The sequence below is a fragment of the Heloderma suspectum genome, chromosome 2, assembly GCF_057233095.1.
Source record: "Heloderma suspectum isolate Gila_16-S chromosome 2, 16-S_ref, whole genome shotgun sequence".
In the NCBI taxonomy this organism is placed as follows: domain Eukaryota; kingdom Metazoa; phylum Chordata; class Lepidosauria; order Squamata; family Helodermatidae; genus Heloderma; species Heloderma suspectum.
In genome coordinates, this window is record NC_139459.1 from 348,734,834 (window position 1) to 348,759,082 (window position 24,249).

Here is a 24,249-nt window from a genome sequence, read left to right on the forward strand (position 1 = left end):
GACTTCTTTGCACAGCGCAGAGTTAAACTATGGAATTCACTACCACAGGATGTAGTGATGGCCAGCAATTTGGATGGCTTTCAAAGGGGGTTAGACAAATTCCTGGAGGAAAGTGCTATCAATGGCTACTAGTCTTGATGGCTATATGCTACCTCCAGTATGCCTATGTACATCAGTGCTGGGGAACCTGGGTGGGACGGTGCTCTTGCACTCATGTCCTGCTTATGGGTTTCCCATGGGCAGCTTGTTGGCCACTATGTGAACTGAATGCTGGACTAGATGGACACTTGATTCTGGCTTTGCACTGGCTGTGTGTTACATTTCCAAGCCCTATTCAAGGTTTTGGCTTTCACCTATAATGCCGTACACAGCTTTGGACTGCAATACCTGACGGAGAGCTTCTCCTGGTATGAATCATCATCTGGGGCCTTCCTCCAAGTGCCTCCTGTGAGGGAGGTTCAGAGGATGGCAACAAAGGAGATGGTCTTCTTGGAAATGTGCCCCCCCGCCCCATCCCCAACTGTGAAATGTCTGCCCCAGTAAAGTCCACCTGGCACCAACACCGGCATATTTTTGGTGCCAGGTGAAGACTTGCCTCTGCTCCCACACATTTGTGGGCTTCTTGATGTAGTTGTCTGGCAGTTGAATCTTACTTTAACACCGGCAGTGGGGGTAGTATCCTTCACTGAACCTAAGTATAGCACAGAGGGCCACAGAGCAGGCTGTGTGACATACAAAGTTTTGCTTCCCCACCCCTTAGCATCTGCTGCATGAGGCAGCTGCCTCACTCTACCTAATGATGGGGCTGGCCCTGATCACCAGTCAATTTTATTGGAGACTCTCAAATATATTCAGACTGTCCCCTGTAAAGTAGGATACAAGGTCACCCTAAGTTAGGAGACTCCACTTGGCTGGTGGGCTTGGCTCCCCAGTGTTCTTCAAGAATTAACTTCAGAAAGTCCAGAAAGGTTAATTAAAATCTGGTACCACAATGGACACAAGGAGGATTGATTTATGTTAACTGGAAGGTTTAAAAATTGATTAATGGTATTTATATGTGTATTTTTCAGGTTTTTAATTCATGGATTTAGATCAAGGGTGCCCAACCTTTCTGGGTCAGTGGGTACATTTGGAATTTTGAACGTGTGTCATGGGCACTCACAAAATGGCTGCCTTGGGGGGTGCCTTGGCCATTCACAAAATGGTTGCCATGGTGGGCGTGGCTGGTCACAAAACACCCATTTCCCAGAAGGTAAGCTGTTGAGACTAAAAGAAAAGTAATTTGAACTTAAGCTCAAGGCAGAGTTAGGGTCTAAGCTCCAAAACATAAAGCCACTCTTTTGAATCCAGATAAAGATAGAGCTGGTTGACAGCCCTTTGCATTGCAGCATGCCAGACTCCCAGATAGATAGATAGATAGACAGACAGACAGACAGATAGTAGATACAATAACAATCAGGAGAGGCAGGGAACCTGGCAGGCACCAATAGAGGTGTCTGCAGGCATATTGGTGCTCATGGGCAGCATATCACAAACTCCAGATCTAGATAAAAAACTATCAATCCAAAACTCAAAGCAGTCAGATCACATTGTTTTACATATACCTGGTTCATTTCCTCTGCCCAATCAAACAGAATCATTTTAATTGCACTCCTATGCAAATCCTAGATGTTACCTGAAGTTACATTGTAATGCATTCATTTTATAGCTTATAGTTAGGATAAAACATATACCATGATGATCAGCATTACTGATTCAGCTCCTCTGTTTCTTGAATAGCACCAGTCAATTGAGCCTCTATATTAATTCCCTTTTGTTTGCTTTTAATTCTGGGGAAGAAGAGCTAATTGACCTTCTTTTACAGTGTGAATATAAAATACTTGCCTTATTTTCCTGTTGCAAACAATAGTTACAATTATTATTTTTCAAATCATTTCAGAAGATAGATAATAGAGAAGTTAAATTCAATTGCAATTTGTCACAATGGCCACAATCCAGATCCCTGTTTGCGGACATAAATGGCAGCCTGAGTAGCCCCCCTTGGGACTACACATTCTTGAAAAGCCCTCCTGGGGCTACACATTCTTGGAAATGCCCAATAGTTGCCTCCTTATGGGAGCAAGTTATTATATGGATAAACTTTGTACTGGAACACTCTTTAATATTTACTGGTATACATGTTCTCTTAAATTATTTACCTGTTTCCTGGAAGTTAATGGTCAGTGTAAAAGGATTTTCCATGCCCCTTTGACAGCCAAAAGGTTGATACTACAACATTGGAAGGATAAATGCTCATGTCCTATAATGCAATGGATTGAGGACCTAACAATGCTATCAACATTCAAACGGGTTGTATATAGGCACTGCTCGTGAATGGACATATATATGGATATTTGGTCTGCTTTTCTTGATGTTTTTGTATATAATTCACTTTTTCTAGAATGTTGTAGCCAATTGAAATTGATACTTTTAATGCATGTAGTTATGCTATAAATATATATACTGAAGCTGAAGCTCAAATATTTTGACCACCTAATGTGAAGAGAAAACTCACTGGAAAAGACCCTGATGCTGGGAAAGATTGAAGGCAAAAGAAGGGGACGGCAGAGGATGAGATGGCTAGATAGCATCACCGATGCAATGAATATGAACCTGAGCACACTCCGGGAGAGAGCGGAGGACAGGAAGGCCTGGCATGCTATGGTCCATGGGGTCACAAAGAGTCGGACATGACTTAACGACTGAACAACAACAATAAAATGCTATATATATATATATATATATATATATATACACACACACACACACACACACACACATACATACATATATATATGTGTGTGTGTGTTCTTTTTTATGATCTGTTTTGTTTTGTTGAAATTTACAATAAAAAATTAATATTACAAAGAATTCTTGAAAACCACAGAATGCCAGATGCAAGGAGAGGGGTGGTGGTCATCAAACCCCCAACCAGGCTTCCTGTACTTACCAGTCTAGGAGAGAGAATGAATGACCCACTATACAGGCCAGGTGAACAGAGTAAAGCAACTTGAACACCCTATTCTTCTTCCCTCCCAGTATGGGAAGGAACCTTAGTAAGGACTTTAGGAACTTATTTCCCATGGGCTGGCATGGCACATGGGATATGAATCCATCTGAACCAGTTCTGATGCTTAAAGGCTGGCTCATGTCCGAGAACAGTCTTTTTGCCATATTATGCACCAGATCTCCCCACCCTATTATATTTTAAGCCAAACACCTTTTGGTCTTTTATCAGAATCCTGGTATTGGCTGTAACCTAAAAGCAGATTTTAACTTCTTGTTCTAACAATTTCAATAATCTAGGACAGGGGTGGGCAACTTGTGGCCCTCCAGATTTGGCCTACAACACCCATCATACCTTGCCATTGGCTATGCTGGCTAGAGGTGATGGGAGTTGTGGTCCTCCAAATGTCTTCCCTACAAGTTGCCCACCCTTGATCTAGGGCTTCGAATTCCCTATAAGATATTACTTTTCCTACAGATCTTTGTACATATTTTGTACAAAGTAATTCCAGTGATAAAACCGACAATTACTAATTTACATAGCAGAGGTTATCAGCCAAATCGAAACAGTTACTTCAGTACAATTAACAGTGCAATCCTTGTACTTTAATGAAGCAACAATAAAAGAAACTACTTTCATGCAATTAGTCCATGACAATCACGAAAAAATGATTGGATGACTCTAATTTGCCATCTCTTTCTCCGAGTTACAATCTTTGTATGACATAAAATATTTACAGGACAACAAACACATTCAATATAATTCACTCATCAAATCACACTATACAGCACTCAGCATACAGGAATACTATATATCAAACACGCATCTTATTTTTAGTTCATCCAGATTTAATCAGCTGTAGTGTCCTCAACAAAATGCCCATTCATTGTAGATCCCCATTTTGTCAGTTGTCATAAAGTAAAAGGAAAAAACAAAACAGATCTTCACAGTCTTTTAATACTGCCCCCAAAGCGCTTCCTTTCTATTCTTCACTCACTTCTTTGTTGGCTTCACCTTCAGGATGGTGCATTGTTAAATCCTACCCTAATACCCAGAAGCAGTAGATACCAAAACCTTGTGCACACCTCAGTCCTTTCCCACAGGGATGAGTCTCACAAACAAACTCAAAATACCCAAGGAGGTCGTAAAATACAAAAATATATTAACCTCCCTACTGTCTTAAAACTGTATTGGTTGCAATAATATGGCTTGTTCTCTCTCCCCACCCACTCACCCCTTTCAGATTTCAGGCCGGCAATTCAGTTGCCTGTCTGGAAACCTCCTGTTTCCAGACTTCTCCAGCAATGGACTGGAATGACATTTCAAATTCTACGAGGTTGGGGGAAGATGCAGAGCATGCGAGAGAACAGAAGGGCGCCCACCAATCCCTTCATGTACATTGAACAATACAGAGATAATTGTCTTGGCCTCATAAAAGTTTAGACTGCTGCATTCAGTGGAACTTAACTCATGCTGATGGGTAGCAGGCTCTATTCTTCCTGCCCAGGGGTTGATGGGTGCATGAGGCCCTTCGCCTAATTTCAAAAGACCTCTGCCAGCAATCTGTTCAGACCTATGGCAAGAGCAATTTGTCCCTCCCCTGGCAGCCTGGTGGACAGTGAGAAAAAAAAGGTGGGGGTGTGGCAGAAAGGCAGAGAGCGAGAAAAGGGCTCATCCCACCCAGGCAGCCCACCACCGCCAGCATGCAGCCTGACAGATACCCCCGATGGAATATGGCCCTCAACAGAAAGGTTGCCCATTCTGGTTCTAGCAGAAAGTGCAGGTGGTGGCAACCAGAGATGCCCATCAAGATTTGATCTGCTCTTCCCCTGATAGTCCACAGGGTGGGGATAAGAAGAAAAGAGGGAGATAAAAAGGGGGTTAGCAGAGAGAAAGGGGTTAGCAGGAAGAGAAGTGGGGGTCTCTCTCTCTCTCTCACACACACACGCGCACACACACACACACACGGCATTATCCAATGGTGACATTCTGCAAACCCAGATAGCGCTAGCAGAGCTCTGCTAATCCAGTGCGTAAGCGGTTGCCCATTATGCTTGCACAACCGGTTGTGTGAGTAGTTGTGTGAGCAACCAGTTACACAACCAGTGCAACCAGTTACACAAGCAGAATGCACGACCGATTGCACAATGGGTGCAAAGCTGCTGTGCAACCAGTTGTACGACACGTTGCACAAGAGTTACGCAAAACCGCTTGCACAAACGTAACTTCAGTTGGATTCTTCTCTTGTGCATAGTTCAGGACCTAGTTTCTGCTATTGCAACGTCATTTGCACTAATGGAACGACACCATTGGATACTGCCCAGAGAGAGAGAGAGAGAGAGAGAGAAGGGAATGGCAGTGAGAGAGTGAAAAGGTTTGCTGTGTCCACTGCTGGTTTTGGTCCTGCCCACCGCCAACAGGCGGCCCACAACAGATTTCCTCTGAGGGACTACAACCCTCAATAGAAAAAAGGTTGCCTGCTGTTGGGCTATTCCTTGCCTTGCCCCACCCTCCCAGTATGGAAAAAGGTCTATGTGTCACTTCAGCATCCCGCCACTACCTTGTCTAGTCTGGCAGCTGCTGTTCTACATGGAGCGCACAAGTGCATAGGCTCCTCGCCTCCTAATGCAGGGGTGCAGGGCCTCTTTCAGCCCAAGGGCCAAATTCCATCTCAGTGAAGCACTTGGGGGCCGCATCCCAGTGGTGGAAGGGGGCAAAGGCAGAAGGGGAGGGGTGAGAACGCCAGGCTCTTTTAGCTTAAATCTCTTACAGCCAGTCACTAAGCCCCAAGACGGCTATTTCAGCAGTTAGGGCGGGAAGAAAAACGGCATGAAAGCTGGGAAATGGGTGGGGCCTGAGGAAGGGGTATGTGGCCTTCTGCGGAAGCCTGGAGGGCTGGAGTGGGACCCCTGAAGGGCCGGCCCTGTCCGAATGGCTTCTGAGGGGCAGCTGGGGAAGCCCACGGAGCCACATGCTCCAGAGGAACTACCGCTAGAGCGAGCAAGCTGCCGCTGCTGCGGAAAAGGGCTCGGCTCCCTGTTGGCATACACCCGGAGATCTCTCCCTGAGAGGAACATGAGACAAGTCAAAGGTTAGATGCAGTGGAGGCTGGTGGCTCCAGCGTCAGTCGGGTGGTGAATCTGCTCCAGGTTTCAGTCAGAACCAGTCAGAACTCTAAAGGAGCTATCCAAGGTGCGGAAGCTACTGTATTGGCTACCGGAACAACAAAAGCTATTACAGCCAATGCAGGCCTTGCTTATACTTCTTTCATTACGGGGTAATGCCCAGATTGGTGCCGAAAGGCAGCTCGCAAAAGATGCGGGGATGCTGTATTTATTATGTATGTCTCTTCCCCCAATTTGCAAAGTATTTTGAAAGTGTCGAACCCCTGCATGCGATTTCTTCGGATGCCCTATCAGAACCCTGTCGTGAATCGAAGGCTCTCTCTTCAAGTGACCCTTCTGCTGTCCAGGCGGCATCTGTTCCGCACGGCTTCTCTTACGAAACAGCGCTTCTTTCCGGTGCCATCTTTTCCCACGTGAAAGCTGTTCACACAGTTTTCTTGCCTGTGCGGTGGCTTTGATGCTTTCCGGTCTTGGGGGAGGAATGCCCCATCCTCAGCTTTCGTCCTAGGAGGAATAATTTAAAGAAATGCCAGAGAATGACCAACTCAGGGCCTGGAGAAGGGTTGGGGAGCAGGGGGAAATAACAAATCTCAGAGAACCCCGGAGAGACGGAAATGGCGCTGTGGCACCACGAGAGGGTGCTCTTCCTGTTTGCCTGTGACGAAGGAGCGCCACAGTGTGGGGAAAGAATTACAAGACAGACTGTTAGGGCCAAAGTTGGTGGAAGGAGACCTGTCCCTTTAAATGTGGGTCTGCCCCCAATGGTGACTAACAGAGGTGGGCAACCTGCAGCCCTAGGCCTAATTTCATGTGGCCCTCAGCCTCATTACAAAAGCCCTCTGCATGTGATCAGTTCAGACTGCTGGCAAGAGCAATCTGTCCCTTCCCTGGCAGCCTGCTGGGCAGGAAGGAATCATCGAATCATAGGGTTGGAAGGGGCCTACAAGACCATCGAGTCCAACCCCCTGCTCAATGCAGGAAGCCTGATTCCCAGGCGGTCTCCCATCCAAGTACTAACCAGGGCTGACCCTGCTTAGCTTCCGAGATCAGATGAGATTGGGCGCATCCAGCCCTTTGGCAGTGCCAGCCAAAGCGCATTCTGGGTATTGTCCTGCCACCCCCAGCCTGCCCAACCCCACCCCGTCAACCCCCACGGCTCCCCATTATAATGATTTCCATACTCCTCTCGCCTCTATCTTTCTAGTGCAGTGTGATGCTGCCATGGTCTTCTAGAATCAGCCTGTGCGAGCTCTCTGGTGTGGGCTCAGCTAATACTTCATTTTGTGTACTGTGTGTGTGTGTGAGCGCACGCACATCACAGCACACAAGATGGCTGTTTTCCTGGAGGGCATCCTGGGGAAATGATCCCCAACAGCATCAGGCTGCACCAGCGCGGGCGGGCTCAATACAGGGAGTGAAATGCCTCCCCCAGAGGCGTGTAATGCACATTGCTAAGGGGCACCCAGGAATTGTAGAAAGAGAGAGAAATGGGGTGGCAGAGAGAGAGAGGAGAGAGAAGAGGGGTGACCCACCAATCAGTGATATGCAGCCTCTGACAAATTATCTGCGGGGGAATGAAACCCTTGACAGAAAAAATGTTATGCACCAGGGGTGGGCAAAGTGGAGGCATCCCATTTGATTTATGAAAACAGGCCCTGAACCCTCCCCCCACCCACTGCTTAAGTCCCTCCGGTCTCCCATCCACCAAGCCTCTGGTTCATGGAGATTAAATGAAATGTGGTTAGTGGTCCATTTGCCTGTGTCTCAGTTTGGGAGGAAGTTGCTGAGCTGCATAGTAGTTTGTGTGTGTGTGTACACACAAGAAGTCTCTACTATGGACCTATGGAAAGTCTTTGAGGGGGTCATGCCCCACGGACCTCCAGATGTCTACCTGTACTCTTGCAACAAACCAGAAACTGGACTCAAGGGTTGGACTATGCACATACGGGGCTCAGCCAGTTCTCAATGGCCCCTGTTCTATGGGACAAAGTAAAGGAGTTCTAACTGGGAACAAAAGTTGAAAGAGGATCCCCAAACACAGATGTCAACAGTAGCAGGTTTAGCCCCACTCCAATGCTATCCCCAATTGCTCCCCCTTCTCCTCATTCATTTCTATGGGGAAAAATAAGGCACTGCACATTGCATGGAGGACAAAAACCTGTCCATTATCCCAGACAGTTGCGGGCCCTGTTCTCAAGTGACACAGAACCCTCAATGAGGTGCATCGTGTCCATGTGGAGAGAGTACACAGCGACACTTTGACACTCTCCCCGCTCCAAGTCTCTGTTATATATGCAACCAGCTTACCTGAGCATCTCTCACCTGTATGGGAGTTTTGTGGCTTAGCCTGGTTTCGTTTGCCTCCTATGTGGACCTTCTGGTGAATCACAAGATGTGGGCGCTGACTGAACCGTTTCCCACACTCCGGGCACTGATACGGCTTCTCTCCTGTATGCACCCTCCGATGAGTCACAAGGTGTGGGCGCTGTGCAAAACATTTCCCACACTCGAGGCATTTATAGGGTTTCTCTCCTGTATGCACTCTGTGATGGCTGACCAAAAGTGACCTGTGAGCAAAACACTTCCCACACACCAAGCACTTGCACTGTTTTTCTCCTGAGTGGATCGTCTGGTGAATCACAAGGTGGGGGCGTTGAGCAAAGCATTTCCTGCAGTCAGGACATTCGTAAGGCTTCTCCCCCGTGTGGACTCTCTTGTGTGTTGCCAGGTTTGAGTGTTGAGCAAAACACTTCCCACAGTCCACACATTTATAGGGTTTCTCTCCCGTGTGGACTCTCTGGTGTGTTGTAAAACTAGACTGGCGAGCAAAACTTTTCCCACACTCCAAGCACTTATATGGCTTCTCCCCCGTGTGAACTCTCTGATGTTTCACAAACGCTGAGCGGTGAGCAAAACACTTCTCGCACTCTGAGCATTTGTAAGGTTTTTCTCCAGTGTGCACTCTGTGGTGCTGCATAAGGTCTGAATGGTGCGCAAAGCATTTCCTACACTGTACACACTCATAGGGTCTCTCTCCGGTGTGGGATCTTTGGTGTTTCACAAAGCTTGAGCAACGAGAAAAAGATTTCCCACACTTGGGGCATTCGTATGGTTTTTCTCCTGTGTGCACTCTCTGGTGTATCACTAAGTTCGACTGCTGAGTAAAACATTTCCCACACTCAGTGCATTCGTAAGGTTTCTCCCCTGTGTGGACTCTCTGGTGCGTCACGAAGTTTGATTGCTGAACAAAACACTTCCCACACTCCATGCATTCGTAAGGTTTCTCCCCTGTGTGGAGTCTGTGATGGTCCACAAGATACGATTTATAACCAAAACATTTCCCACACTCCAAACACTGATAGGGTTTCTCTCCGGTGTGGACTCGTTTATGGATCTTAAGATCTGGCCGGTGAGAAAAACACTTCCCGCACTCGGGGCATTTATAAGGTTTCTCTCCAGTGTGAATTCTCTGGTGTTTCAAACAAACTGAGCGATAAGCAAAACACTTCCCACAGTCGGTGCATTTATAGGGTTTCTCGCCTGTGTGGACTCTCTGGTGGATCACCAAGGTAGATTTGTCAGCAAAACACTTCCCACACTCTGAGCATTTATAGCTTCTCTCCCCCGTATGAATCCTCTGGTGTTTCACAAGGTGTGACTGGCGGCCGAAACATTTCCCACACTCTGAACATGCATAGGGCTTCTCTCCAGTGTGGATTCTCTTGTGTATCAAGAAGGCTGAGCTGTAAGCAAAACATTTTCCACACTCCAAGCATTTGTAGGGTTTCTCACCTGTGTGGACTCTCTGGTGTTTTGCCAAGGTGGAGGAGTCAGCAAAACATTTCCCACACTCCACGCATTTATAAGGTTTCTCTCCTGTGTGAAGTCTCTGGTGGTTCATGAGGTGAGCCTGCTGAGAAAAACATTTCCTGCACTCCAAGCATTGATACGGTTTCTCTCCTGTGTGGATTCTTTGGTGGTTCACAAGGTATGACGGGCGGGCAAAGCACTTCTTGCATTTCGAGCACTGATAGGGTTTTGCTTCTGCATGGACAGTCTGGTGTTTTACAAAACCTGAGTGGTGAGCAAAGCATTTCCCACACTCTGGGCATGTATAGGGTTTCTCTCCTGTGTGGATTCTCTTGTGGCTCACTAGATGAGGCTGCTGAGAAAACCGTTTCCCACATTCTGAACATTTGTAAGGTTTCTCCCCAGTGTGGACTCTGTGGTGACTTAAAAGATGCGACTGGCGAGCAAACCTTTTCCCGCACCTCAGGCATTTGTACGGTTTCTGTCCCACGTGGGCTCGCCGGTGTCTGGCGAGAGGAAGTTTCTGACTAAAACACTTCCCACACACACGACACTTGTTCTTTTTCCTAAAGTCATCTCCTGGGATAAAAGGCAAAACAGAAAAGAGGCCCTCAACATCGAATGTTTCCAAACTTTGTTTATGAAATTGACTGTCTCAAGATAATTTAATCTTTCTAAATCACCCATAGAGCTTTGGCTTTTGGTCAATATAGAAATGTAATTAATTAATTAATTCTCTCGAGACAGCAAATTTCATAAACATAGCTAATTCATAAACAATTAATTAATTAATTACATTTCTATATTGAGCAATAGCCAAAGCTCTATGGGTGGTTTAGAAAGATTAAAAACTGTAAAAAAAAGAAAAAAGATATTGTACATAATATAAAAACCAGTTACATACAAACACGTAATCACCCCCTCCCTCATCTCTCTCTCTCTCTCTCTCTGTCTCTATCGTAAAAATACGATATTGTACATAATTTAAAAACCAGTTACATACAAACATATAATCTCTCTCTCTCTCTCTCACACACACACACACACACACACACACTCTGTCTGTCTGTCTGTCTGTCTATCTTTATCTCCATCCATCCATCCATCCATCCATCCATCCCCCCACCCCCGCCAGTTATAATAATCAGCAATAGGAAAACCCAGGATTGGATTAAAATATATGGTGATGATGTTAAAGCTAGTTTAGATGGCTTTAAAAGAGGGTAGGTAGTCCAAAAACTTCTGGAGGGACACAACTCTCATCATCCCTGACCATTTGCCCTGTTGGCTGGGCTGACAGAAGTAGGAGTCCAACAACATCTGGAGGGCCAAGGTTCCCGGCCCTTGGTATGAAGGAAAGTATTAACCTCCAGATATTTGGATGGCTGAGTAGGAGGGAAGTTATGAGAAACAGCTGCCATTACAATGCAATCCTGATAGCAGGGGTGGGCAATGTTTTGGCCTACAACTCCCATCAACCCTAGCCAATATAGCCAATGATGAGGGATGATGGAAGCTGTAGGCCAAAACACCTGAAAGGCCTGAAGTTGCCCCCTCCTGGAAAACTAGTCCTGTCCTGAATAAATCCTAAATCACATTTAGTAGGGAATTAGCCCCATTGGGTTTAATGGGACTTACTTCTGAATCAACGCTGCACTGCCCGGCATCTCTTAAGAGCAGTGGAGGCTGGTGGCTCCGATTTCAGTGGGGCTGCAAATTCGCTCTGGGTTTCAGTCAGAACCAGGCAGAACTCTAAAGGAGCTAGCCAAGGTGCTGAACCTAGTTTGGGGATTTGGTTCAGCACCTTGGACAGCTCCTTTAGAGTTCTGCCTGGTTCTGCCTGAAACCTAGAGCGGATTCACAGTCCCACCGAAATTGGAGCCACCACCCTCCACTGCTTACGAGTTTCGCATCATTCCCTCTATATCCAAAGTTCAGGCATGAGTGCCGTTGTAGCCAAAATGGCACCACCCATGCACAGAAGTGCGGTATCAGCAGGCTGGGGGGAAGAAGTGCAATCACTCAAGAGGAAAAACAACTGAAGGGGGGGCATCCCAATGATTGGGACAGAATGGTGACTGACTGCTGGGATGGGGGGAGAAGAAAGCTGGATGGGTTGGGGAATGGACTGGAGTGTCCTGGAAGAGGGCACTGAACAAGAAATCTTCACGCTGCAACATGTGGAGAGGGTTCAGAGGAGGGCAACAAAGATGATCAGGGGACTGGAAACAAAGTCCTATGAGGAGAGACTGAAAGAACTGGGCATGTTTAGCCTTGAGAAGAGAAGACTGAGGGGAGATACGATAGCGCTCTTCAACTACTTGAAAGGTTGTCACAGAGAGGAAGGCCAGGATCTCTTCTCGATCATCCCGGAGTGCAGGACATGGAATAATGGGCTCAAGTTACAGGAAGCCAGATTCCGGCTGAACATCAGGAAAAACTTCCTGACTGTTAGAGCAACATGACAACGGAACCAATGACCTAGAGAGGTGGTGGGCTCTCCCACACTGGAGGCATTCAAGACGAGCCTGGACAGCCATCTGTCAGGGATGCTCTGACTTGGATTCCTGCATTGAGCAGGGGGTTGGACTCGATGGCCTTGTAGGCCCCTTCCAACCCTTCTATTCTATTCTATTCTATTCTATTCTATTCTATTCTATTCTATTCTATTCTATTCTATTCTATTCTATTCTATTCCATTCCATTCCATTCCATTCCATTCCATTCCATTCCATTCCATTCCATTCTAATGTTGTTGCAGGTTCCACTTGTTCTATTTAGTCCACCGATAGGTTCGGGTTTTGCGGGGAGATGTCTACACCACCCCGATTTTTATCATCCTGCCTGCTAACTGGAGGAATCCCTGAGGCCTCTTCACCTGAGCTGACATCCACAACCTTTGCTTCCTCAGCAGCCTGTGAATCGGGCACCTGCAGGGCTGTGTCTCGTTCCGGCAGGGCCACAGGCTCCGGTTTTGTGGCAAGACGTGCTTCTTGGGGAAAGGAGAGAACAGCGTCACAAGGAATCTGCTGTTGTTGTTTGTGGTCTTTTCATTTTTACATCTTTAAATTTGGAACTGAGACTCACGTGACACTCAAATGCCTTGGGGCAACATGGCAACACATGTGTAAACAAGTAAATTCAATGTCCAGGAACATAAGCTTAACGGACAAAGTATAAACATTAAGAATTAATTAAATAGGGTCTCATATGGGTATGGGGAGGGGTAGGTGGCCACATCTGAGCATGAAGTTCTTTATGGGGCCAGGGATATGAAGGTAGAAGTCTGCTTCCCAATCCATATGTGGAATCAGGGCATTTATATAATGATCTTTCAGTGATATATTACAGGGGTGCAGAACCTCTTTCAGCCTGACGGCCAAATTCCATTTTGGAGAAGCTCTTGGGGGCTGTATTCCAGTGGTGTGTGGGGCTAAGGCAAAAGGGGTGGGGCCAAACACCAGCATATTTTAGCTGACAGCTCTTCTTGCCGGTCATTAAGCCTTAGGAGAGGCATTTCTGAATGGGGAAAAAAACTGCCAAAAAGCCGGGAAACCACCATATGATCGGAGGTTGGGGGAAAGTGGGTGTGGCCATCCAGACTGGGACAACAGGAGAGCTGGATTTGGCCCAAGCCTTTGGTGGTTTCCTGGCTTTTGTGTGCTTCCCTACCCCATTCTAGAAGGTTCTAAGGCTTAGTTATTCGCAGCAAGAGCTTTAAGTTAAAATATGCTGGTATTTTTGCTCCTGCTCCTTTTGCCCCACCCCTTTGTCTTTGGCCCCACCCACCACTAGAATGCATGTCTCAAGATCTTTTCTGAAATTGAATTTGGCTCTTGGGACGAATGAGGTTTAATGCCCCTGTTTTTAAGGCCTTCCACTCCTCATGAAAGGGGGTGGAGTGTGGGAGGGGTGATTTGGCCCTGCAGGCATAGATGGCTTCAGTCCACTCATAGACTTTGTGGCAGCAAATTGCCTACTTGTTGCTAGGGTTGCTGGAGAAATCCGCAAAGGTACCAAATGAATTTGGATTTTTATGAAACCGGCCCACAGATTCTGCAGCGGACTGACTTTTCCCGTCGGGTGGATTCTGTGGACTTACAGACCGTTTTTCTAACTTTCCCGAATTTTGCACAAATTTTGTCTGTAGAAAAATATGCAAAATAAAAAAACCCAGCCAAAAATGCACATTTCCCCCATAAGCTAAAGCGTGAAAATACACATTTGGGGGGAATTTGCACATTTGGGGGGAACTTGCGCATATCTGCATGTGAGACTTTGCACAAATGTATATTCGCGCAATTGCAAATTTGCACAAATTCAGAAACTTAAAAAAAACCCTGATTCTGCAAATGGATGGAAGACGACATGAAAGGCACCTGACAATCTACGAAACACTGACAGAACGGATTTTACACAATCCATACGTCCCTACTTGTTGCTTTCAGAGGTGCTGCAACTACTGAGAGGAAGGCCAGGATCTCTTCTCAATCATCCCAGACTGCAGGACATGGAATAATGGGCTCAAGTGACAGGAAGCCAGATTCTGGCTGAACTTCAGGAAAAACCTCCTGACTGTTAGAGCAATATGACAATGCAACCACTTACCTAGGGAGGTGGTGGGTTCTCCCACACTGGAGGCATTCAAGATGAGGCTGGACAGCCATCTGTCAGGGATGCTCTGACTTGGATTCCTGCATTCAGCAGGGGGTTGGACTTGATGGCCTTGTAGGCCCCTTCCAACCCTACTATTCTATGATTATACTGGCCTGCCTTCCCCCGGGGACTCTTGTCAAGATTAGGACAAGATACTCATCCAAGCCAGTTGTTGTATAGACCAAAGGTTTTTTTTAAAGTCTCTTTCTTGACCTCGGCTCTCAATCTGTGATTATTATATCCTACTTATCCCTTAATGATTTCTTGTAATGGGATTCCTACATATTTGTAACTTCAAGGGAACATGGCAATTTTAAAGGGTTGTATCTGTAAAAACCCTGTGTAAATGTATCTTCACCAATTCCAACTTCTTCCAGTTACTGTTCTGAGTCCTGCAGTAGTTGTTGCAAAAGCAGAACAGGCCCTTTACAACCCCTTACCTAAACTGGTGTCACAGACCTTCGTTTCTTTGGAATCTGGAACCCACGGCTCTTCTCCTTGTTCCAGTTGGGCAATGAGATCAGGTTTAGGGGAAAGAAATCCTTCTCAGGAAAGAAAAGAACAGGCTCATCAGAAGATACTGAATGTTTATGGTACTTATTTCTGATATTATAACTAAATTTAGAATTGTAGCTCAGACTATCCCTTGGGCTCCGATTAGGGAAGAAAACTTTTAATTAACACACAAACATTCATGGGAATATGTCTGAGTGTATGGCAGTCTTTCCCAAGGAGTACAACTCCCTTCACCCTGATCATGGGCCATGCGGGCTGGGGCTGATGGGAGCTGTAGTGCAAAACATCTGGAGGGCACCAGGCTGGAGAAATACAGCCACTCATTGAATCCAGTTGGATTTAATTTATTCCACCCATTAACAACGAGTTCTCTTGATGGTGTAGAGAGAAAATTTTAAACTACAAAATAGGAAAAATAGGGAAACAATATAAAATTAAAACAAATAAAAACAGTATTACAATAAAATCAGCATTAGTTGTGCCCAATGTCGAAAAAGTACTAAAACATGTTTTTAAAACAGAAAAGCCTTTAAAAGAGGATTGGACAAATTCATGGAGAAGAAGGCTAGAACCCAAAGGGGTCATCCCAGGAAGCTGATTAGTGGGAGATTCAGGACAGTTCAAAGGAAGGACTTCACACTGTGCAGAGTCAAACTATGGAATTCACTACCACAGGATGTGGTGATGGGCACTAATGTGGGTGGCTTTAAAAGGGGTTTAGGCAAATTTATGGAGGAGAAGGATGTCAATGGCTACTAGTCCTGATGGCTATGTGCTAACTCCAGGATCAGAGGCAGTGAGCCTATGTACACCAGTTGCTGGGGATCATGGGCGGGAGGGTGCTGTTGCACTTGTGTCCTGCTTGTGGGTTCCTGGTCAGAAACCTGCTTGTGGGTTCCTTGTCCAGCATTCTGTGTGAACAGAATGCTGGATTAGATGGACCCTTGGTCTGATCCAGCAGGGCTCTTCTTATGCTTTAAACCTGGGAAAATATGAAGATTTTCACCTGGCACTGAAATGACTACAATGCAGCACTGGGTGAGCCCCTCTGGGGAGTGCACTCCACAACAGGGGCGCCACTACTGAAAAGTCCCTCTCCTTCATAGCCACCTGCTTCATCTCATTTGGCAGAGAAACCAGGAGATGGCTCTCTGAAGATGATCTTAGGGCTCAGGCAGGAATATGTGGGAGGAGAGGAGACTATCCTTCAGATCATGTGTCCCCAAGCCCTTTAGGGTTTAATTCAAGGATGGGGAAACCAGTGGCCCTCCAGATGTTGTTGGACTGCAACTCCCATCAGCCCAAGCAAGCATAGCCAATGATGAGGGATGACGGGAGTTGCAATCCAACAACATCTGGAAGGCCAGAGGTTCCCTGTCCCTGCTTAAAAAAAGTTAATATGAACACATTGAACTGGGCCTGGAAACAGATTGGAAGTCAGTGCAGATCACAACATGCTGGCCTAACAAGACTGCAGTCAGCCTGTTAACAATCATGCTGCCCAATTTTGGACCAGCTGAAGTTTCCAGCCCATTTTCAAAGGCAGCCCTGCAAATAATGCACAATGGTAACCTGGCGCCCTCCAGGTGTGTTGGACTACAAGTCCCATCACCACCACCAGGCTATGCTAGCTGGTGTGATGGGATTTGTAGTCCAACATGCCTGGAGGCGCCAGATTGGGGAAGCCTGGCCTCAGATGATAAAAGTACTGTCATCTTAGGAACATAAGAATCTGATCAAATTTGCAGATGACACCAAATTGGGCGGGATAGCTAATACTTTGGAAGACAGAAACAAAATTCAAAGTGATCTGGGTAGACTGGAGCGCTGGGCAGAAAACAACAGAAGGACATTTAAAAGGGATAAATGCCAAGTTCTGCACCTAGGAAAAAGAAACCAAATGCACAGTTACAAAATGGGGGATACTTGGCTCAACAATACTACAAGCAAGAAGGATCTTGGAATTGTTGTCGATCACAAGCAGAATATGAGCCAACAATGTGATGTGGCTGCAAAAAAGGCAAATGCTATTTTGGGCTGCATTCATAGAAGCATAGCTTCCAAATCCCTGGAAGTACTACTCTGCACTGGTTAGGCCTCATCTGGAGTACTGGGCACCACACTTTAAGAAGGATGCAGACAAACTGGAGGGGGTTCAGAGGAGGGCAACAAAGATGATCGGAGGACTGGAAACAAAGCCCTATGAAGAGAGACTGAAAGAACTGGGCATGTTTAGCCTTGAGAAGAGAAGAGTGAGGGGAGATATGATAGCGCTCTTCAAGTACTTGAAAGGTTGTCACAGAGAAGAAGGCCAGGATCTCTTCTTGATCATCCCAGAGTGCAGGACACAGAATAATGGGCTCAAGTTACAGGAAGCCAGATTCCGGCTGATCATCAGGAAAAAATTCCTGACTGTTAGAGCAATACGACAATGGAACCAATTACCTAGGGAGGTGGTGGGCCTCTCCCACACTGGAGGCGTTCAAGACGAGGCTGGACAGCCATCTGTCAGGGATGCTCTGACTTGGATTCCTGCATTGAGGAGGGGGTTGGACTCGATGGCCTTGTAGGCCCCTTCCAACCCTACTATTCTATGATTCTATGATAAGAACATAAGAAGAGGTGTGCTGCATCAGACCAAGGGTCCATGCAGTCCAACCTTCTGTTCACACAGAAAGTCCAACCAGCGGCCCACGGGAAACCCACAAGCAGGACATGAGGGTGACAGCACCATCCTGCCCATGTTGCCCAGCAACTGGTGTACATAGCCATCTTGACAAGTCAAACTCCCTAAAAACTTGTCACCTGCTTGACAGGGTTGTTGAGAGATCCTTGTGTCACTTGACTCTCACATAATGTATCTGTGAACCTTTGGATTATGCAAGAATCTACCCCCCCCAACTCGTCCTCCTCAAAAGATGAAAGACCAATGACAACGGCACTGATAAAGGCTTCCAGTGTCTCATTCCTTACCCAGTGAGGCCACGTTCTCATAGTTTTCCACCATGACATCCCTATACAAGGCTCTTTGGTTTGGATCGAGCAGAGTAGCCTCCCCCTCTGTGAAATACACAGCCACATCATTAAAGGTCGGTTGACTCTACAAAAACAAAACAGAAAAAAGAAGACTGACTTAATCCCCATTTCCCCAGAATCCTTGACACTGGCTGTGTTCGCACATCCTAAGCCAGGAATCCTGGTTTAATAAACTCACCATGTGAATAAGCAGTATGTGGGTGCATGCAGCCCTTCACTCTACCCATTATGTGAGCAGGTAAACAAACCAAGAAGGTGATAACCTCACATTCCCTCTGAACCTCGGATTATGGTTTATTGTGTCCAAACAAGCCAGGATCATAAACCAGCTTTAAACTAGGTTTTTTTGAGGCTTGTTCTTTCTGTGTAGTGTCTTTTCAGATTGTGAGCCTAAGGGAAGGGAACATGTGACCCTCCAGATGTTGATGGACTGCAACTTCCATCAGCCCTAGCCAATGGTGATGGATGATGGGAGTTGCAGTCCAACAACATCTGGAAGGCATTCTTGCTTTAAAGAAATAAACATGGCTTTTAAAAAATGTGATGTCTCGTTGAAACATATGAACTAAGATATTACAAGCATTTTAGTTTAGGCTTAACACCTATACTTTTTCAGGTTTTGTCAATGCTGGAACAATAACCAGCGAGGTCACCCATTATTATAACTGCTTATAACCCTGTTTTTTAAAGTTTTGCTTCCCCCCGCTTATCTTATTCTTATTTGTTGTCTTTTTTAAAGTAACATTACTAAATTTAACAGCAAAAAGTAACAATGTAAATTCAAAACCATTTTTGGTTCTCTTTTTGTATTAAACAAAACAATAAACTAAACTAAATGCAAGATAACTAAAATATTGCACAATATCTGAAATGGGAAGGGCGTATTTCTTCCAACCATTCAACTTAAAAAGAGAATTTACATTTTTTTAAATGGTCCAGAAAAGGGCAACAGATGCATCTAACGATTGTACCTTGGCTTCATAATCTGACATGTGAACAAAATTTTGGGATTCACACATGCAGCCCCTTTGCATGACCCAACAAAGAAAGCAGGAAGTCTTACATTAACTATTATTTCCCATTTCATCTGAATGGGAAACTATGCTTGACAGCTTCGGAACGAGCCTGGATATTAAACTATGAAGAAACTACGGGAAGCTTTATCTTGGGTTGTTTGCCAATTCGCACAAAGCTGCTGTGTGGCAGGGAAAAGACCTGTTCATCTCAGTTTATTCAGCTAAGATTTGATCATCCAAATGCAGTCAGTGTCTCCTCTTGCTTTAATCTCCCCCCCGCCCATGATGGCTGGGAATGCTGGGAGTTGTATGGCTTTTTTTCTGTCTGAAAATGCATAGGATTGCGCACCTAGTCTTCTCTTGCGCTTTCCTTCCCCCAGCAAAATTCACATGTGGATCTGAAGCACCTCTTACCTTTGCTGGCTCTGCTGAAGTCGCTTTACAGCATCTGGAAGGAGAGGACAATCTGGATTGAGATATGGATGTCATGCTGCACTCTGTGGGAGTAAGAAAGGCAGTTGGGAGAGTATCAGAGAAATGCATTTCCCCAATACTACCTTGCATCTAAAGAAGTGATATTTTGGAGGGCAAGACACAATGATGGGGTTCAGACAACATGATAACCCACACTCAGGGGTTGAATATGGGCTGAGTGTGGGTTGTTGTTGAACTGTGGGTTATCATGTTGTCTGAACCTGGCTGTGCTAACAAACCATGGGTTGTTAACCATGAACAACCCATGAAGAGAAGCCATGGTTTGTTGCTGGGTTATGAACTGTGGGGTGTCCACCATGGTTTGTTGTCGTGGCTGGGTTCAGACAATACGATAACCCACATAGTTCAATGACAACCCACACTCAACCTCTGAGTGTGAGTTACCACATTGTCTGAGCGCAGTCAATGACTGGGTTCACACAACACAATAATTCACACATGAAGGTTGACTATGGGTTGTCGTTGAACCATATGTTGTTGTTGAACCATGGATAGTTGTGTTGTCTGAATCCAGCTGTGCTAACAAATCATGGTTTGTTAATCATGGACAACCCACAGTTCACAACCCAACAACAAACCATGGTTTCTCTTCATGGGTTGTTCATGGTTAACAAATCATGGTTTGTTAGCTCAGCTGGGTTCAGGCAACACAGCAACCCACATTTCAACAACCCACAGTTCAATGACAACCCATATTCAATGTTTGAGTGTGGGTTATCTTGTTGTGTGAACCCAGCCAATGAGGAATGGAAGAATTAATGTAGCATATTCTGACTGGGTTCACACAACATGATAAGCCATGGTGGGTTGTGAGCCATTTTAGTGTTGGTGCGGCTTACTGTGACATCTGAACCCGGTGTAGGTGATTCAGTGTGGATTGTTTTTTGCAAATAAGCCACCCTGAGAACCCGTGGCTTTTAGTAGGGTTGTTGAGGACAGCTTGTCCTCAGGGTGGTTTGTTGTGACATCCGAACCAGGCAACACGAGTTGTCCCAAGCGCTACAAAGCTGCTTGGCAAGAGTGGCAACAAGGACCATGCCCCTCTTTGTTATCTCACCAGTGCTACCTCCAGCCACCGTCGCCAAAGACTGCCCCTCCACTGACACCAAAATGGCACCTTGGAAGGACTGGCACTCGTTTGCCATCTTAAAAAAAAACCCTGTGGTGCTTCAGGAGTATGCAACTGGGTTCATATTCCCCCCCTCCAGTCTTTCACAAGTGCACAAGAGCACAGAATCACCTGTCCACTGTGTGTAATCTCGCCTTGTCAATTCCCTTGTATGTTACAACTACCCAAGGAAGTGGAGTAGGTAACATACAAGGAAATGGACGTGGCGAGACTGCACAGATGCTAATCTGCACACACTTGCGAAGGACTGGGGGTGGGTGGGGGGAAGAATACTCAGAGAACCCACTTGCACAGTTTGGAAGCTTCCTGGCTCCCCTTATATTTCCTATACACCCCCAGCCCCAAGGTGTTAGTTGTCAAATGCCAAGTACTAGGAAGCAGAGCCAGGCCCTGTACGCCAAATGGTCTGCATATGAACGGTGATGACAAAGACATCGTTTTAAAGCACACTCCAGTAATGGTCCCTGATGACTACCTGGCTCAGGCAGAATGACGGCTAGAATAACTAAATCAGTTTGGAGGGAAGCTGGCAACAAAGGGTTTTCCTGGCAGCGGATGATCAATTCTGATTTCAGGAGATAATAAGCCAAGGTTCTTTTGTCTTGGGAGGAGCTGCACAATCATTCTGATTCTAAGCAGCCTGGGTGATGGGTTCCCATAGACTGGGGAAACAAGCCAGAGTTCTGGATTCTAGCCATCATGCTAACCAAGTCAGGGATGGAGAGTCCCCATGAGCATCATCAGCTAGCATGCTGGCTCCTTCATGTCAACCCAAGGTCTAAAAAAACCCCTTTCGTTGTCCTTAGGCACGAACCAGCTCAAAACATTCCTTCTTGAAGGCTGGTACAATGTGATGACCCCACAACAGGAGTGCTTCTGAGAAGGCTGCCCTGAACAACAGAGTCATGACTTCATATTTATCGTGCAGTGTTCATCTGGAAAGGCCCAGTGACTACCAAAAGTGCTTTACTGAACTGTAAGCAATGTAGTGTTGCAGTTTTTTGTCCTGCCCAATTCTATGCATTGACAAGGACAAAAAAGTACTGGCTACATTATTCTGAGGGTGTTTTTATAATCTGCTGAAAGAGTGAATGGAGGGGTCAAATTAGGAGGCGTGTTCGTCTCACAGGATCCTCCATAAACCGACAAAAGGTATGAAATCTAATGTTAAATTGTGCAATTTATTCAGGTGCTTCATTACTGGCATGTTGGACTTTGTTCTTCATATTCGCATGATCCCCTTTCTCTTGGAGCACCAAGTTATCTTAAACAACTGGAGCCAGGATTTTCAATGGTGCAGAGTGGTGCCTCTCCCCCACAAAGGTCCTTTTGTAAGAATATCACTGAATGGCTTGTCCCTTAGACACATAAACACACACAGGGATAGACCACAAAGTCAGGGGCAGCCTCCCTGCAATTACTTTTATTTATTTATTTATTAAATTTCTTAATCGCCCATCTGGCCGGTCATCCGGCCACTCTGGGCGATGTACAACAGTACAATTTAAAACAGTAAAATTATACATTAAAACATTGTTTAAAAATACCCATACCCACCCCAAATGCCTGCCTGAACAACCAAGTTTTCAATGCGTGGCGGAAGCTCATTAAAGAGGGGGCATGGCGGAGTTCCCTAGGGAGGGAGTTCCACAGAGTGGGGGCCACGACAGAGAAGGCCCTCTCCCTCGTCCTCACCAGCCTAGCTGTCCTGGCTGATGGGACAGAGAGAAGGCCATCCGAGGCTGATCTTGTTGAACGGCCTGTCTGGTGTTGCTGGAGGTGCTCCTTGAGATAGGCTGGGCCTGAACTGTATGGGGTTTTAAAGGTCAAAACCAACACTTTGGACTCATGCACACCTGGACGGGAGGCGCATGGAAGGTGAACATGGGCGACTAACACGATCAAGTGAATACCTTTCTGATCAGCCTCCCCCAATCTGGTGCCCTCCAGATATTTGGGACTACAACTCCCAGCATCCCTGATCACGGGCCATGCTAACTGGGGTTGATGGGAATTGAAGTTATATTTGGGTTTAGTGGTAGAGCCCCTGCTTTGCATGCAGAAGGTCCCGGGTTCAATCCCCAGCACCTCCAGGTAGGGCGGGAAAAAAACTGCCTGAAACCCCGGAGAGCCGCTGCCAGTCAGTGTCGACAATACTGGGCTAGATGGACCTAGGTTCTGACTCAGTAGACGGCAGCACTCTATGTTCCTCTGTTCCTTCCTCCAACCTCAAGCTGGCTACACAGTTTGGCTGGCCTCTTTTCCTTCCTCACAGTGTGTGGCAAAGTCATCTGCAGCTTCGTGTGCAGCAGGCCATATTACGCTCTTTACGTCATGTTGTGTTGTGATGCCCAAAGGCCCCCGCTTGACCTCAGGGGCGAAGGAATAGGGCAGCGGTGGGGACCGGCCTGTTTTTGGTGCCTTTCAACGTTGTGATGCACACGCTCTGCACCTTGCACCCTCCGAAGGGACACAGAAATATCACATCATAAAACCAGCATTACTATCTGCCTTATCCTGTCTTCCCCGTGTTAACAAGAGACTCTTCTCTGGACCTTCAGTCCCTGCTCTTCTCTTTCCCCTCCCCTTTTGCCCCCCCCCGGACCATTTCAAAAGGCCTCATCACTTCATTTCCGCCTTCCCTGTTCATCTTCCTTTCCTTCCCCCCTTCCACAAGGACAAAGGGGTGGGGTGCTCCCCCCAAATGCCTTTCCCCATTGTAATGGTATCATGAAATTATCACTATCCCCCTCCTCAAAGCTAAGGCATCTTCAGACCAAGCCAAGAGTGCTCTCTCTCCATGATCTGAGAACAAACACCCCACCCCGAATTTGGTCCCTTCTTCCCACTTACCAGCATTTGCAAAGTGAGATTCAGATGCTTTTGCAGGCTGATGCAATTCTTCCCCCCGACCCCCACCCCGAAGTCAGCTGTCTTTGTCCCGGGTCTGCAGTGTCTTTATTTCACAAGACCAAAACAGCCAATCAGCCAGTCAGTCTCCCATCTTAAGCCCATCACTCCTCCTTGTAACTACAGAGAGGCTGTGATGACAAGCACCCAGGTAGCCCTGGGCTGCTGGGAAATGTGGTCCTTTCTTTTCCCTTTAGGGAGCCACAGAGGGTTCTGGGAATTGTAGTCTCTCCTCTGGAATGCATGTTCTTCTTCAACTAGGATAAGGCAGCTTTTTTTTGCAGCCGAAGAATCCACAGGGCCTGCAATACTTTACAGACAAAAATAGGGACATGTGTGTGGAACACATCAATTTCTTACAGCAAAGGCCACTGCCCTTAAAATGCATTGCTCAAGGCTCTGCTCTGTCTGTCCTCTGTCGTGTTTATAGCTTGTTCTCGGCTGATTTTAAAGCCAAGACCGTGTCTGGAGGTTTTTTGTTGGTTAAACATGTTAGTTGTTGCCTCCTCC

At 46.3% G+C, this 24,249-nt stretch overlaps 2 protein-coding genes across 6 annotated transcripts in view; both read right to left on the reverse strand.

Annotated features, from left to right (window-relative positions):
- Positions 1 to 3,631: 3,631 nt before the first annotated feature.
- On the reverse strand, positions 3,632 to 23,863 carry LOC146355466 (uncharacterized). Of its 5 annotated transcripts, none has more exons than XM_084840903.1 (7): positions 23,683 to 23,863; positions 19,620 to 19,702; positions 18,127 to 18,253; positions 15,078 to 15,179; positions 12,860 to 12,973; positions 8,494 to 10,560; positions 3,632 to 6,675 (listed from the first exon to the last, which is right to left on the reverse strand). In XM_084840903.1, exons 2-7 carry the CDS (start codon positions 19,692 to 19,694, stop codon positions 6,596 to 6,598), a joined length of 2,565 nt encoding a protein of 854 aa, XP_084697029.1. In that variant the 5' UTR covers positions 19,695 to 19,702; positions 23,683 to 23,863; the 3' UTR covers positions 3,632 to 6,595. The 5 variants fall into 5 exon arrangements, with proteins under 5 accessions (XP_084697029.1, XP_084697030.1, XP_084697028.1 ...); XM_084840904.1 differs by having other exon boundaries at positions 8,494 to 10,557; positions 12,860 to 12,970; positions 23,683 to 23,765; XM_084840902.1 differs by lacking the exon at positions 23,683 to 23,863 and having other exon boundaries at positions 12,860 to 12,970; positions 19,620 to 19,839.
- The window catches only part of LOC146355467 (tripartite motif-containing protein 10-like), a 35,666-nt gene continuing 35,190 nt past the window's right edge, over positions 23,774 to 24,249 (reverse strand). The window contains exon 10 of the mRNA XM_084840923.1: positions 23,774 to 24,049. Coding sequence (XP_084697049.1) covers positions 23,860 to 24,049 — 190 coding nt within the window. The 3' untranslated portion in view covers positions 23,774 to 23,859. The remainder of the gene's footprint in view (positions 24,050 to 24,249) is intronic.